Source organism: Periplaneta americana, chromosome 7 (genome assembly GCF_040183065.1).
Source record: "Periplaneta americana isolate PAMFEO1 chromosome 7, P.americana_PAMFEO1_priV1, whole genome shotgun sequence".
In the NCBI taxonomy this organism is placed as follows: Eukaryota; Metazoa; Arthropoda; class Insecta; order Blattodea; family Blattidae; genus Periplaneta; species Periplaneta americana.
The window spans coordinates 15,055,007-15,072,500 of NC_091123.1; the positions used below are offsets into that span (position 1 = coordinate 15,055,007).

Below are 17,494 nucleotides of genomic sequence, written 5' to 3' on the forward strand. Positions count from 1 at the left end.
CATTCCTCTGTCCCTGTAATAGGCCTACCTTGTTCATGTCATGTTATTCTGCTTTGAGCTTATCTACGAGGCGCATCCAGAAAGTAAGTTTTCCTATTAAAAAAAAAAAAGAACACACACTTTCAGGAAAACATTTATTGGCAACAGGTACAGTTATGTTTCAGCTATTTTTCAACATAGCCATCATCAGAATTGAGACACTTGTCGTATCGCGGGATCAACTTTTGTATCCCTCTGTCGTAGAACTCTGCCGCCTGTGAATGGAACCAGCGTGTGACAGACGTTTTCAGCTCTTCGTCGTTGCCAAAACGCTCACCGGACGACAGGAATTTCTTGAGGTGCAAGAAAACGTGAAAATCGCTGGGAGCAAGATCAGGACTGTAGGGTGGATGATCAAACAACTCCCAACCAAATTCCGTCAAAATAGCTGCTGTGCGCCGAGCCGTATGTGGACGAGCATTGTCATGGAGGAGCACAACACCTGCAGTAAGCATTCCACGCCTCTTGTTTTGAATGGCACGTCGCAATTTTCGCAGTGTTTCACAGTAACAGTCTCTGTTTCACCTCTTGGAAGGAAGTCAATGAGCAGACTGCCCTTCCTCTCCCAGAACACCGTGCACATCACTTTCCGTACCGACAGCGTCTGTTTGAATTTCGTCCTGACCGGAGATCCACTATGCCGCCAATGCATTGACTGCTGCTTGGTTTCCAGGGTGAAGTGCGAAATCCAAGTCTCATCGCCCGTGACGATCCTGCCGAGGAACTCGTCGCCGTCATCGTGATACCGTTGCAGAAATGTGAGTGCTGCTCCTAAACGTTGCATTTTGTGTTCGGGTGTCAGGTTTTTCGGCACCCACCTGGCACACACTTTTTTGAACAGCAGGTGCTTAGAGACAATCTCATGCAACAAGGATCGCGATATCTGCGGAAAATAACTGCTCAGCTCCGTAATCGTGAAGTGACGGTTCTCCATGATACACTGTCGCACCAGCTCAACACGATCATCATTGATGAGGGACGGTCGCCCACTGCGCTCATCATGGACATTTTGACGACCTTCGGAAAACTGCCTACACCAGCGACGCACCATCTGCTTACTCATGATGTTCGGCCCATAGACCTGACAGAGCTGCCGATGAATTTCAATTGGCGCAATGCTTTGTGCATTAAAGAACTTTATCACCGACCGAACCTCGCAGGCGGCGGGAGAAGGAATAAGAGCTACCATTTCGGACCACTACTGCCAAGCTACTGGCACCAGGCGGGACCTGTCCGGCTGGCATATGATTGATACGTCATAGATCTGTTACGCATGCGCAATTGACACGGCTAATTACGTTTACTTTCAAGGGGAAAAAATCGGGAAACTTACTTTCTGGATGCGCCTCGTATAAATTTTCAGAGTGAAGGTTGAAGTGTAGAAACTTCTTTCTTTCAGCCTTCGACAGCATTGTTGGACTGAATTAGTTTTGCCATTTCCACTATAGGAATTCAGTTATAAATCAGAATTTTGCAAAAGTAGTGACGAAACGAAAATTAAAGTGATTCTAAACCGAATACGAATGATGTATACATTGCTAGTATATAGAACAATACAATCGAATGATGGATAGACTACTGCTATGATACAGCCAACACAATCGGATGACCATTATGTGCGTGATACCGAAACGTGGCATTACCCGGGTATCGTTCTATCGTAATGCCGTATTGACCGAAATGTCGTATGACCGACAAGATTCGGATCTAAAAAGAGAGACCAAAACCGCCTGAAACGAATCGAACAGCAGCTATAGTCCCGTCGCTCCTATTTCCGGCAGCCAATCACGTTGCAGGTCGACTACATTTAAATGTGTGAGTCTTGTGATTCGCTGATTATGACGTTATGTATTTCCTAAGGCTCCATAAATACTTAATATAATCGCCCGCCCTTTCAGCTCTTTCGTTGGCGATCGCAGAAAGCACACGAGGACGTTATTTGCCGCTCAATTATTTCCTGAATTACAGTGTGTTTGATTTATTATCATAGGAGCTACGACATGATAATGTTTAACGATGCGGCAAATAGATTCCTCATCTGGTAGCTCGGCAACGAAATAACAAAAATGGCGAACGATACTAACTACCTAGACTTTATAGAGCCTTCCCTTCCTAAGATGTAAGCAAAGAGGAGGAGTCACGCCGGGAATAACAGCGTCGTGACTATAATTCAAAAACAATTGTTGAGTTTACGTGAGATCTAAAAGTGCAAATATTTTCAATGTGTTTTTTTTTTCTTTTATTTTGTCATCAGTAACTTGATAATATATTGCTTTAATTTCTTTCAAACAAGTCTGCGTCTTTTCAAATGTTTCATGTTGTAATGTTTATTGCGTATAGATTACATGTAGTCATTTCCGATTAATATAGGGACATGTGATTGTGTGTGAGAAATCATTAAAATAAGAAGTTTTTAATTAGCGTTTATTCACCAAGCGAAGTGTTGTTCTGCTATAGCATTCCTCATGACTACTGCTGTTCTCTCTTCGTTCTGTTGCACAATATGTAGAACATGTTCCATATCCTGTGACTCCATATTTCTCATTTCAGCGAAGTATTGGTGAAGTACCCAATCATCTGAAGGTACAGTATCCTTCGTTAACACTGCAATGTTATGTAGAACTGCTGTTGGTACTATAATAGTGAGGCTATTGTTTATCTTCGTACGAAGATCCATACTTAAAACTGGAAATCGCCTCTTCCAAATCCCATACATCCTCTGAACACAATTCCTTGTTTGTATGTGTGCTGTGTTATAATTCTCCCGACTTCTCGTCTCTGGGTGCAAAAATGGGGTAAGTACCAATAAGTAATTTCTTAAAGGATAATCACTGTCTCCTATAAGGACACCTTCTGGAATTCTTTCAGTTTCAAATTCTGCTCGAATTCTAGAATTATTCAAGATTTGCTGTCATGAACAGATCCTGACCACCAAGCAACAATGTCTCTAATCAAAAGTCTCGTGTCACATATTGTCCGGATATTAAGTGAAAAGTAACCTTTTCTATTGCGTTACAGTTCACTTCTGTTTCCTCAAGGGAACTGAATTTCAACATGTGTGCAAACAATGGCACCCAAGACTCCTGGAAATTTAGCTTACTTACTGGCTTTTAAGGAACCCGGAGGTTCATTGCCGCCCTCACATAAGCCCGCCATTGGTCCCTATCCTGTGCAAGATTAATCCAGTCTCTATCATCATACCCCACCTCCCTCAAATCCATTTTAATATTATCCTCCCATCTACGTCTCGGCCTCCCCAAAGGTCTTTTTCCCTCCGGTCTCCCAACTAACACTCTATATGCATTTCTGGATTCGCCCATACGTGTTACATGCCCTGCCCATCTCAAACGTCTGGATTTAATGTTCCTAATTATGTCAGATGAATACAATGCGTGCAGTTCTGTGTTGTGTAACCGTCTCCATTCTCCTGTAACTTCATCCCTCTTAGCCCCAAATATTTTCCTAAGCACCTTATTCTCAAACACCCTTAACCTATGTTCCTCTCGCAAAGTGAGAGTCCAACTTTCACAATCATAAAGAACAACCGGTAATATAAATGTTTTATAAATTCTAACTTTCAGCTTTTTTGAGAGTAGACTGTATGACAAAACTTCTCAACCGAATAATAACAGGCATTTCCTATATTTATTCTGCGTTTAATGTCCTCCCGAGTGTCATTTACATTTGTTACTGTTGCTACAAAAGACATGTTCAGAACTAATAAAAATAATACAATTATTTATTTTTATTAACAATTAATTTTTTATCCAAGCGGATAAAATGTCGTAGGATAACTTCATATTACAATAATCGAATGGTTATCAAACTCGGCCTGCGGTCTCCTTTGACAACTTTCCAATCTCGTATTATAATGTGAAACCTTCCGATACTCATATCGTAAATTAGTATTGCCTATGTAAAATGTCCTTTGTATTACATTACGTGATACTGCCACCTGGCATAAGCCAATTCGAAGTTAATAATAAATATAAAATACATTAAATAAAACATGAGAACGGTTGCTATTTATTTTTCAGTAGGCCTAATCTGTAAATACATTCTAGAAGAATGGGAGTTTTCGCCATATTATACCTCAGCGTGCCACTATTGCGTACAGAACACAATTTCATATCGTGAGGTTAATTCCTTCCATGTGTGATCTTACTACATCTCAGAGTAATTTTTTTCAAAAGCTGACAGAATTTTTGTTTTGTGATCACCAATATCCCTGGGTTGCTATGCTTAGACATCTTTCTTTACAAAACCTCAAACAAAGAAACAGGGTAGTGTCAAAGTCTCACAGAATTTGGAGGCCATGTAATTGGCCCATTTTTCCTCACTGAGATGGTGGCCATCCTGCTGGAACACCATGTCCAAGTGGTTTTCCTGATGTAAGCAAAATGGAATCCATTTCTGCAGATCGCGTAATGCTTAAACACGTTTCATGCGATAGGATAGAATTTTAGATAATGTTAACAAGTTAGCACATTTAGGGTCGTATTCATAGACATTCTTAGCGCGGGCTTCCGGTGGATGATCAGCGAACTAACGTTTTTCGTATTCATAAACCAGTGTTAGCGATATGATATGATATGAATCCTGTACAAGTAACCAGTCGATAGCCGGGGCTAGTTTAGCACGCTCGTAGCGCGGGCTAGCGAAATGTCTATGAATAGCACCCTTAAAGACCAAAACTAAAATTATTTCAATCGTTTATTATCATAATACACTGTTCTCCTAAACTGACTGAGAATATTGGGAATTCAATCAATGCCTTTCCAAAACATGCTATGAAAAGTTTGATATACAACAATTTTTATCTCAAAAAGAAAGCAACAACGAACAAAACTGTATTGAACTTTTTTGTTAGAAATATATCAAAGAATAACCCCTGAAATTAATGACATTACTTACAGTTCACTCTGCACGTATAACATTGAGATGTTTATACAGACATCAGTTAATATAAAAATCTCGAAAACATGTCTTCGGAAAATTTCATCCCTTTGTCATGTTTACACAGACGGAAACCACGAAAAGTAGTCACTTCATTCTGCCAAAAAAAGTTACTGAATAAAATGCACACATCCTTAATAATTTGTTTCAACGCGTATGTTATTAGATATTACTACCGAAAGAGAATGATTTTTAAACCCTACACTTATAACTGGAACCTTTGTTTCGCAAAGTATTTAAAATGGATACTCAGGTCGCTGTTTATAATTACAATAAAAAATTCGACTCGCTGCCTAGCAGTGGCCTATAACGAGCATTAGCTCGATATGGAGTGATAAAGTGTTGCTCAGTCCCGGTCCTTATAATATGTTATATTAATGCTGTTCTATTATTCAGAACTTCAACGATATACATTAGTCAGAGCTCACACGAATGCTGTAATACGATAAAGCAGTAGGCCTACCGACAGTATCGTCAGTATTTTTAACAATTTAATTCATACCAGTCGCAGACTATATTGAAATATCATATCTAATTAATAGCAAATTAAAACGAACCGGAACGGACAACAGGCATTTCTTACGAGACGGAATGGAAAGGTTTCTGGAATTCACAAAGCGGGATGCCGTTCTGGTCCCGTCCGGTGTAGTTATGTAAAACAAAACACGCATTTAGCTCGTTCCTTTGAAATAAACGGTATTTTGTTTATTCAGCCAGTGCTAAGAGATGAACTTATTTCTTATGTTCGTTAGCAGAATGACATAAAAGTCTCATGTTTTAACATCACACTGAAACTTAAATAACTTTTATCCATTTTGATTATGTAATCTGGACTTTACATCACTAATAAAATGCTGTAAACAAGTTCATTACGCAACTAGTTAAGTAATGATACTTCTATTACGCAACTAATAGGTAATTATACTTTTATTACGCAACTAGTTAGGTAATGACACTTATTACCTAACTGGTTGCGTAATGTGAACCAGACATAAAATAAAATAAAATGGAATTGATTTCATTAATTATAAACATTAACAACAATATGTTCACCATTTGTTATAAACATTCAATTGCAGAATTTGCAGCATTTTCAATATCTGAATCCTCTTTCCAACTCATTCGAACAACGTTTGTTTATTTCTCCTAGTGTTGCTGTTCTTCTGTTATAAACAAAACCCTATCGAGTTCAAAGCTAATAAAACAAACACAAACGAATCGCTTCTCGCAGGAAGAAACTAATAATAACACAATCGCCTCTCCACAAAAGACATGTTCAAAACTAATAAAAATGATACAATTACTTTTATTAAAAGAATATTTTTTTATCAAAGTGGATAAACCGTTGTACGATATACTTATCATAACTTCATATTACAATACTCGACTGGTTATCAAACTCGGCTTGCGGCCTCGTTTGACAACTTTCCGATCTGATTACCTGGTTGTTTCCTCCCCTCCCCGAGATTTTTCCCCTACGGCGAATGTCAGGTATTCTATGGCGAATCCTCGGCCTCATCTCGCCATCACCAATCCTATCGACGCTAAATTAACCTAATAGCTGAAATTTACTTACTTATGGCTTTTAGAGAACCCGGAGGTTCATTTTCGGCCTCACATAAGCCCCTCATTGGTCCCTATCATGAGCAAGATTAATCCAGTCTCAACCACCATATCCCACCTCCCTTAAATAAATTTTAATATTATCCTCCCATCTACGTCTCGGCCTCCCCAAAGGTCTTTTTTCCTCCGACTTCCCAACTAACACTCTATATGCATTTCTGGATTCACCCATACGTGCTCCATGCCCTGCCCATCTCAAACGTCTGGATTTAATATTCCTAATTATGTCAGGTGAAGAATACAATGTATACAGTTCTGTTTTATGTAACTTTCTCCATTCTTCTGTAACTTCAACCCTCTTAGTCCCAAATATTTTCCTAAGCACCTTATTCTCAAACCCCTTAACCTCTGTTCCTCTCTCAAAGAAAGAGTCCAAGTTTCACAACCATACGGAACAACCGGTAGGCTAATATAACTGTTTTATAAATTCTAACTTTCAGCTTTTTTGAGAGTAGACTACATTACAAAACTTCTCAACCGAATAATAACAGGCATTTCCCATATTTATTCTGCGTTTAATGTCCTCCCGAGTGTCATTTATATTTGTTACTGTAGCTCCCAGGTATTTGAATTTTTCCACCTCTTCGGAAGATAAATTTCTAATTTTTATATTTCCATTTCGTACTATGTTCTCGTCACGAGACATAATTACATACTTTGTGTTTTCGGGATTTATTTCCAAATCTATCTCCTTACTAGCTTCAAGTAAAATTCCCTTGTTTTTCCAAATCATTTGTGGATTTTCTCCTAACATCCAGTTGGTAGAGCGTCGTTAAATAACCAAGCGAGAAAAACATATTGTGTATTTATTTTTATTCTTTTTTAACTTCAAATTAACTCTGGAGCTCTTTTATTACAATAAGGTTAAGCGTGTATCATTTTCATAACATTCGCCATTTTCTGGCTGCCTTATCTCGTTTCCAGTTCTCAGTTGTCGGCAAAGAGTTTGTAATACTTACTAGAGACACATACCCGTGAGTGGCAGGCAAGAAAAATGTCACAAATTGAATCGGCTAGCATCCGCCATTAAAGGGAGTGTTTGCGGCGCAAAATTCGAAAACAGTACCACAATACATTGATGTAGCCTGCTGATAGACACTGTTTTAAACATCTTTTACAAGGGATGAGTCGTGATGAAATAAACATGAATGCAGAGGAGCGCTATATTTATTAAAGTATTATAATGATTCATCTTTGGCGATATTCTAAAAAATAAATTAAATCACCCATATACACTTGGGATAAGTATGTGAAATAGTGGATAATGGCAATGTCAGCATTAATTTTCAGTATTGCTAGTATTGTTTTAAGGACATAATAATGGATATTTACTGTAATATTTCAAGTGATCTATATTTCAGTCCTTTCATGCAAAGGAAGAGGAAGGTATATGGTGCTTTGAAAATATTTAGTGGTGAAATATGAGATCATCAAAATTCTGGAAACAGATTTAAAATATAATGAGAATAAATTTGATCATAAAACAATCTATTCATTGTGTAGTTGATGACCACCAAGTTAGAGGTCAGTACAGACTTTTTAATACAATTAGTAGCGATAATAGTAGGCCTAGTAGTAGTGGTAATAGTAGGCCTAGTAGTAGTGGTAATAATAGACCTAGTAGTACCGGTAGTGGTAATAGTAGGCCTAGTTTTTGTGGCACTAGTAGGCCCAGTAGTAGACTCGCACTCGCACTCCCGGCGAAGCATCAACTCCCTTTAATGGCGGCCGAACAGCGGTTCAATTTTGTACGCGAAACTAGCGCCGTTGGTGTCTCTAGTTATATATTACAAACTCTTTGGTTGTCGGTCAGTCAAGTGGACTTCGTTATTTGTGACGTACCCAGCCAGTAGGATTCTTCTATTCATATCTCCACTTTCCCTGAATACGAACGTAATCCAATGTTCTCAACACATAGATCTTTCCTATAAATTTGTGAGTAGACCTACAGAACATAATTTCAAAGTCTCCGGTAAACCCCTTCTTGTCTGTCTTAAATTATTTATACTGATTCTTTATACGCTTAAAGGGATCTCTATTTACGGATCGAGTAGGATGGCGAAATATTGTCTGCGTATCGCTCCACGTTCCATCACGTTATCAAGTGAACAAGAATAGATAAGGTTTATCTGGCTGATTTATCCACGTAAACTGCGATAGCGGTCCATAGTCTCTTTAACCACAGATACATAACTATTATTCGACAGTGGCCACATCCCCACAAGGGAGATTTTAATTAGTTATATATAAAAAAAGAAAACTGGAACAATGTTTAACGTTGAAGTATCTCTTTCGTTTCTTTTCTTCTTGCTGCTGATGACGTCAAAAACAAAAGGTATGTCAATAACAGTATAATAAAAATTAATGTTATTGTTTTACAGTAATAACTTAAAATATGACCTATAAGAACTATAATATTGGTGTTGGAAGTACAATTTTTATGTCTTAAATGCATGAGTTTTGCTTATTTTTAAGCGAGATGCGACAGACTTTGTAGATAATTATTTAGATACAAAGTCCTACTTATGCCGGAAATAAATGCTTATCGATCATGTGAAACCTCAACTCGTGATTATAGGCCTACAATAACGTCGTCGTCGTCATCATCATCGTCATCATCATTATCATCATCATTTTAAAACGCTAAATGTTACTAGTAGGACTATATAAGCTATAATTCTATAATTACGACTTTCGTGTGTGAAGTTGGATTATTTTATCACAAGAAAAGTGTTTCCGTTGGAGTTGGGACGTTTAAAAGTAGGAATAGGTGTTTTACTCGTAGCTTAAAGGACTATAATATGAAAAAAGAGTGAATTTGGAGCGTTTCCTTAATGGATGATTGAATTTCGTACTTAGTTATGTCGCTTGAACTCGGCAACAATCGACTTCGAATGTACACAGGAGAGGAAGCTTAAGATTTTAGAAATCTATTTTCAGAAATAAAGGAAATCATTCATCATACCATTCTGTTTAAAGCACTACCGGTACGGTATATTATCTGTAGTGTACACAGGGGGTCATAAAAATACTCATGGAATTCCCATTCATCCCAACGATAGGTCTACTGATAATCAAGGAGGCAGTGATCAATATTTCCTATTGTTGCGGCATGAATATTGAGAATATTTCCAAAGGTTTTATGAGTAAAATAAATAATTCATTAATGTTTAGGCCGATATTGGACTATAAAAACACCGAAATTCACAAGGTTATTTTATTTAAATGAATGAATAAATGAAAGAATAAATGAATAAAAATAGTGTGTCCCAAATTGATGTAGCCTACACAATCTTTGAAATACTATTTCACAGAAAAAAAAATGAAATAGAAATACGATTTTTACGGTTTATGATTCAGAAGGCAGTGGAAAGCATGGAAACATGTTCATCTGTTTATGAACAAACATGGCGGAGCAATTATCATTCGATGAGCGTAAGTGTATACGCCTACTGAAATGTTAGTGGAAAGTGGAGAATGTTGTTGAGGTTCAACGGCGTTGGAGGGTTGAATTTGGAATACAACCACCAACAAGGTTACCTATCACAAGAATCCGAGACAAGTTTGAAGTCGTTGGAACGGTGCCAGATGTGTTGAAAGGGCGGTGCGGAAGAAAGAGAAGTTCCACCGATAACGAGAGTGTTGATGCAATCATGCAGGCTTTTGCACAATCCCCAAAGAAGTCAATGTTCTAGTGAGATTGGTATCAGCAAATCTAGTGTTCGTCGAATTTTGCGAGCTCAGAAATGGAAGCCTTACATTCCGAGACTTGTCCACGTACTAAATGAGGACGACCCAGAGATGGATAGGATGAAGAGGAAGTGCTGCGGAGTTCCAGCCTTGATCTCCGGATTTAACCCCTCCAGACTTCTACCTATGGGGAGCTCTAAAGGACACAGTGTATGCCACAAAACCACAAAGAGTGGAGGAACTGGGAGTTCAGATTGAACATGCCTGTAATTATATTCCATTAGCAACAATCCAGTTGGTATTTCGCTCTGTTGCACATCGTTGTTGGGAGTGTACTGTGGCGGAAGTGGGCTATTTTAAACATGTACGGGCTTAAGGAATACAAAACCGCATAAATCGTATTTCTGTCTCATCTCGTTGCTGAGAAATAGTGTTTCAAAATGTGTATACATCAATTTGGGACTGTAGATAGATAGATAGATAGATAGATAGATAGATAGATAGATAGATAGATAGATAGATAGATAGATAGATAGATAGATAGATAGATAGATAGATAGATAGATAGATAGATAGATAGATAGATAGATAGATAGATAGATAGATAGAAGATAGATAGATAGATAGATAGATAGATAGATAGATAGATAGATAGATAGATAGATAGATAGATAGATAGATAGATAGATAGATAGATAGATAGATAGATAGATAGATAGATAGATAGATAGATAGATAGATAGATAGATAGATAGATAGATAGATAGATAGATAGATAGATAGATAGATAGATAGATAGATAGATAGATAGATAGATAGATAGATAGATAGATAGATAGATAGATAGATAGATAGATAGATAGATAGATAGATAGATAGATAGATAGATAGATAGATAGATAGATAGATAGATAGATAGATAGATAGATAGATAGATAGATAGATAGATAGATAGATAGATAGATAGATAGATAGATAGATAGATAGATAGATAGATAGATAGATAGATAGATAGATAGATAGATAGATAGATAGATAGATAGATAGATAGATAGATAGATAGATAGATAGATAGATAGATAGATAGATAGATAGATAGATAGATAGATAGATAGATAGATAGATAGATAGATAGATAGATAGATAGATAGATAGATAGATAGATAGATAGATAGATAGATAGATAGATAGATAGATAGATAGATAGATAGATAGATAGATAGATAGATAGATAGATAGATAGATAGATAGATAGATAGATAGATAGATAGATAGATAGATAGATAGATAGATAGATAGATAGATAGATAGATAGATAGATAGATAGATAGATAGATAGATAGATAGATAGATAGATAGATAGATAGATAGATAGATAGATAGATAGATAGATAGATAGATAGATAGATAGATAGATAGATAGATAGATAGATAGATAGATAGATAGATAGATAGATAGATAGATAGATAGATAGATAGATAGATAGATAGATAGATAGATAGATAGATAGATAGATAGATAGATAGATAGATAGATAGATAGATAGATAGATAGATAGATAGATAGATAGATAGATAGATAGATAGATAGATAGATAGATAGATAGATAGATAGATAGATAGATAGATAGATAGATAGATAGATAGATAGATAGATAGATAGATAGATAGATAGATAGATAGATAGATAGATAGATAGATAGATAGATAGATAGATAGATAGATAGATAGATAGATAGATAGATAGATAGATAGATAGATAGATAGATAGATAGATAGATAGATAGATAGATAGATAGATAGATAGATAGATAGATAGATAGATAGATAGATAGATAGATAGATAGATAGATAGATAGATAGATAGATAGATAGATAGATAGATAGATAGATAGATAGATAGATAGATAGATAGATAGATAGATAGATAGATAGATAGATAGATAGATAGATAGATAGATAGATAGATAGATAGATAGATAGATAGATAGATAGATAGATAGATAGATAGATAGATAGATAGATAGATAGATAGATAGATAGATAGATAGATAGATAGATAGATAGATAGATAGATAGATAGATAGATAGATAGATAGATAGATAGATAGATAGATAGATAGATAGATAGATAGATAGATAGATAGATAGATAGATAGATAGATAGATAGATAGATAGATAGATAGATAGATAGATAGATAGATAGATAGATAGATAGATAGATAGATAGATAGATAGATAGATAGATAGATAGATAGATAGATAGATAGATAGATAGATAGATAGATAGATAGATAGATAGATAGATAGATAGATAGATAGATAGATAGATAGATAGATAGATAGATAGATAGATAGATAGATAGATAGATAGATAGATAGATAGATAGATAGATAGATAGATAGATAGATAGATAGATAGATAGATAGATAGATAGATAGATAGATAGATAGATAGATAGATAGATAGATAGATAGATAGATAGATAGATAGATAGATAGATAGATAGATAGATAGATAGATAGATAGATAGATAGATAGATAGATAGATAGATAGATAGATAGATAGATAGATAGATAGATAGATAGATAGATAGATAGATAGATAGATAGATAGATAGATAGATAGATAGATAGATAGATAGATAGATAGATAGATAGATAGATAGATAGATAGATAGATAGATAGATAGATAGATAGATAGATAGATAGATAGATAGATAGATAGATAGATAGATAGATAGATAGATAGATAGATAGATAGATAGATAGATAGATAGATAGATAGATAGATAGATAGATAGATAGATAGATAGATAGATAGATAGATAGATAGATAGATAGATAGATAGATAGATAGATAGATAGATAGATAGATAGATAGATAGATAGATAGATAGATAGATAGATAGATAGATAGATAGATAGATAGATAGATAGATAGATAGATAGATAGATAGATAGATAGATAGATAGATAGATAGATAGATAGATAGATAGATAGATAGATAGATAGATAGATAGATAGATAGATAGATAGATAGATAGATAGATAGATAGATAGATAGATAGATAGATAGATAGATAGATAGATAGATAGATAGATAGATAGATAGATAGATAGATAGATAGATAGATAGATAGATAGATAGATAGATAGATAGATAGATAGATAGATAGATAGATAGATAGATAGATAGATAGATAGATAGATAGATAGATAGATAGATAGATAGATAGATAGATAGATAGATAGATAGATAGATAGATAGATAGATAGATAGATAGATAGATAGATAGATAGATAGATAGATAGATAGATAGATAGATAGATAGATAGATAGATAGATAGATAGATAGATAGATAGATAGATAGATAGATAGATAGATAGATAGATAGATAGATAGATAGATAGATAGATAGATAGATAGATAGATAGATAGATAGATAGATAGATAGATAGATAGATAGATAGATAGATAGATAGATAGATAGATAGATAGATAGATAGATAGATAGATAGATAGATAGATAGATAGATAGATAGATAGATAGATAGATAGATAGATAGATAGATAGATAGATAGATAGATAGATAGATAGATAGATAGATAGATAGATAGATAGATAGATAGATAGATAGATAGATAGATAGATAGATAGATAGATAGATAGATAGATAGATAGATAGATAGATAGATAGATAGATAGATAGATAGATAGATAGATAGATAGATAGATAGATAGATAGATAGATAGATAGATAGATAGATAGATAGATAGATAGATAGATAGATAGATAGATAGATAGATAGATAGATAGATAGATAGATAGATAGATAGATAGATAGATAGATAGATAGATAGATAGATAGATAGATAGATAGATAGATAGATAGATAGATAGATAGATAGATAGATAGATAGATAGATAGATAGATAGATAGATAGATAGATAGATAGATAGATAGATAGATAGATAGATAGATAGATAGATAGATAGATAGATAGATAGATAGATAGATAGATAGATAGATAGATAGATAGATAGATAGATAGATAGATAGATAGATAGATAGATAGATAGATAGATAGATAGATAGATAGATAGATAGATAGATAGATAGATAGATAGATAGATAGATAGATAGATAGATAGATAGATAGATAGATAGATAGATAGATAGATAGATAGATAGATAGATAGATAGATAGATAGATAGATAGATAGATAGATAGATAGATAGATAGATAGATAGATAGATAGATAGATAGATAGATAGATAGATAGATAGATAGATAGATAGATAGATAGATAGATAGATAGATAGATAGATAGATAGATAGATAGATAGATAGATAGATAGATAGATAGATAGATAGATAGATAGATAGATAGATAGATAGATAGATAGATAGATAGATAGATAGATAGATAGATAGATAGATAGATAGATAGATAGATAGATAGATAGATAGATAGATAGATAGATAGATAGATAGATAGATAGATAGATAGATAGATAGATAGATAGATAGATAGATAGATAGATAGATAGATAGATAGATAGATAGATAGATAGATAGATAGATAGATAGATAGATAGATAGATAGATAGATAGATAGATAGATAGATAGATAGATAGATAGATAGATAGATAGATAGATAGATAGATAGATAGATAGATAGATAGATAGATAGATAGATAGATAGATAGATAGATAGATAGATAGATAGATAGATAGATAGATAGATAGATAGATAGATAGATAGATAGATAGATAGATAGATAGATAGATAGATAGATAGATAGATAGATAGATAGATAGATAGATAGATAGATAGATAGATAGATAGATAGATAGATAGATAGATAGATAGATAGATAGATAGATAGATAGATAGATAGATAGATAGATAGATAGATAGATAGATAGATAGATAGATAGATAGATAGATAGATAGATAGATAGATAGATAGATAGATAGATAGATAGATAGATAGATAGATAGATAGATAGATAGATAGATAGATAGATAGATAGATAGATAGATAGATAGATAGATAGATAGATAGATAGATAGATAGATAGATAGATAGATAGATAGATAGATAGATAGATAGATAGATAGATAGATAGATAGATAGATAGATAGATAGATAGATAGATAGATAGATAGATAGATAGATAGATAGATAGATAGATAGATAGATAGATAGATAGATAGATAGATAGATAGATAGATAGATAGATAGATAGATAGATAGATAGATAGATAGATAGATAGATAGATAGATAGATAGATAGATAGATAGATAGATAGATAGATAGATAGATAGATAGATAGATAGATAGATAGATAGATAGATAGATAGATAGATAGATAGATAGATAGATAGATAGATAGATAGATAGATAGATAGATAGATAGATAGATAGATAGATAGATAGATAGATAGATAGATAGATAGATAGATAGATAGATAGATAGATAGATAGATAGATAGATAGATAGATAGATAGATAGATAGATAGATAGATAGATAGATAGATAGATAGATAGATAGATAGATAGATAGATAGATAGATAGATAGATAGATAGATAGATAGATAGATAGATAGATAGATAGATAGATAGATAGATAGATAGATAGATAGATAGATAGATAGATAGATAGATAGATAGATAGATAGATAGATAGATAGATAGATAGATAGATAGATAGATAGATAGATAGATAGATAGATAGATAGATAGATAGATAGATAGATAGATAGATAGATAGATAGATAGATAGATAGATAGATAGATAGATAGATAGATAGATAGATAGATAGATAGATAGATAGATAGATAGATAGATAGATAGATAGATAGATAGATAGATAGATAGATAGATAGATAGATAGATAGATAGATAGATAGATAGATAGATAGATAGATAGATAGATAGATAGATAGATAGATAGATAGATAGATAGATAGATAGATAGATAGATAGATAGATAGATAGATAGATAGATAGATAGATAGATAGATAGATAGATAGATAGATAGATAGATAGATAGATAGATAGATAGATAGATAGATAGATAGATAGATAGATAGATAGATAGATAGATAGATAGATAGATAGATAGATAGATAGATAGATAGATAGATAGATAGATAGATAGATAGATAGATAGATAGATAGATAGATAGATAGATAGATAGATAGATAGATAGATAGATAGATAGATAGATAGATAGATAGATAGATAGATAGATAGATAGATAGATAGATAGATAGATAGATAGATAGATAGATAGATAGATAGATAGATAGATAGATAGATAGATAGATAGATAGATAGATAGATAGATAGATAGATAGATAGATAGATAGATAGATAGATAGATAGATAGATAGATAGATAGATAGATAGATAGATAGATAGATAGATAGATAGATAGATAGATAGATAGATAGATAGATAGATAGATAGATAGATAGATAGATAGATAGATAGATAGATAGATAGATAGATAGATAGATAGATAGATAGATAGATAGATAGATAGATAGATAGATAGATAGATAGATAGATAGATAGATAGATAGATAGATAGATAGATAGATAGATAGATAGATAGATAGATAGATAGATAGATAGATAGATAGATAGATAGATAGATAGATAGATAGATAGATAGATAGATAGATAGATAGATAGATAGATAGATAGATAGATAGATAGATAGATAGATAGATAGATAGATAGATAGATAGATAGATAGATAGATAGATAGATAGATAGATAGATAGATAGATAGATAGATAGATAGATAGATAGATAGATAGATAGATAGATAGATAGATAGATAGATAGATAGATAGATAGATAGATAGATAGATAGATAGATAGATAGATAGATAGATAGATAGATAGATAGATAGATAGATAGATAGATAGATAGATAGATAGATAGATAGATAGATAGATAGATAGATAGATAGATAGATAGATAGATAGATAGATAGATAGATAGATAGATAGATAGATAGATAGATAGATAGATAGATAGATAGATAGATAGATAGATAGATAGATAGATAGATAGATAGATAGATAGATAGATAGATAGATAGATAGATAGATAGATAGATAGATAGATAGATAGATAGATAGATA

The 17,494-nt window shown here is 33.1% G+C and overlaps 1 protein-coding gene across 1 annotated transcript in view; it reads left to right on the forward strand.

The window, feature by feature from the left end:
- Nucleotides 1–8,728: 8,728 nt before the first annotated feature.
- Nucleotides 8,729–17,494, forward strand: part of LOC138702937 (prion-like-(Q/N-rich) domain-bearing protein 25) — a 41,665-nt gene continuing 32,899 nt past the window's right edge. Inside the window, exon 1 of the mRNA XM_069830350.1 lies at nt 8,729–8,953. Coding sequence (XP_069686451.1) covers nt 8,887–8,953 — 67 coding nt within the window. The 5' untranslated portion in view covers nt 8,729–8,886. The remainder of the gene's footprint in view (nt 8,954–17,494) is intronic.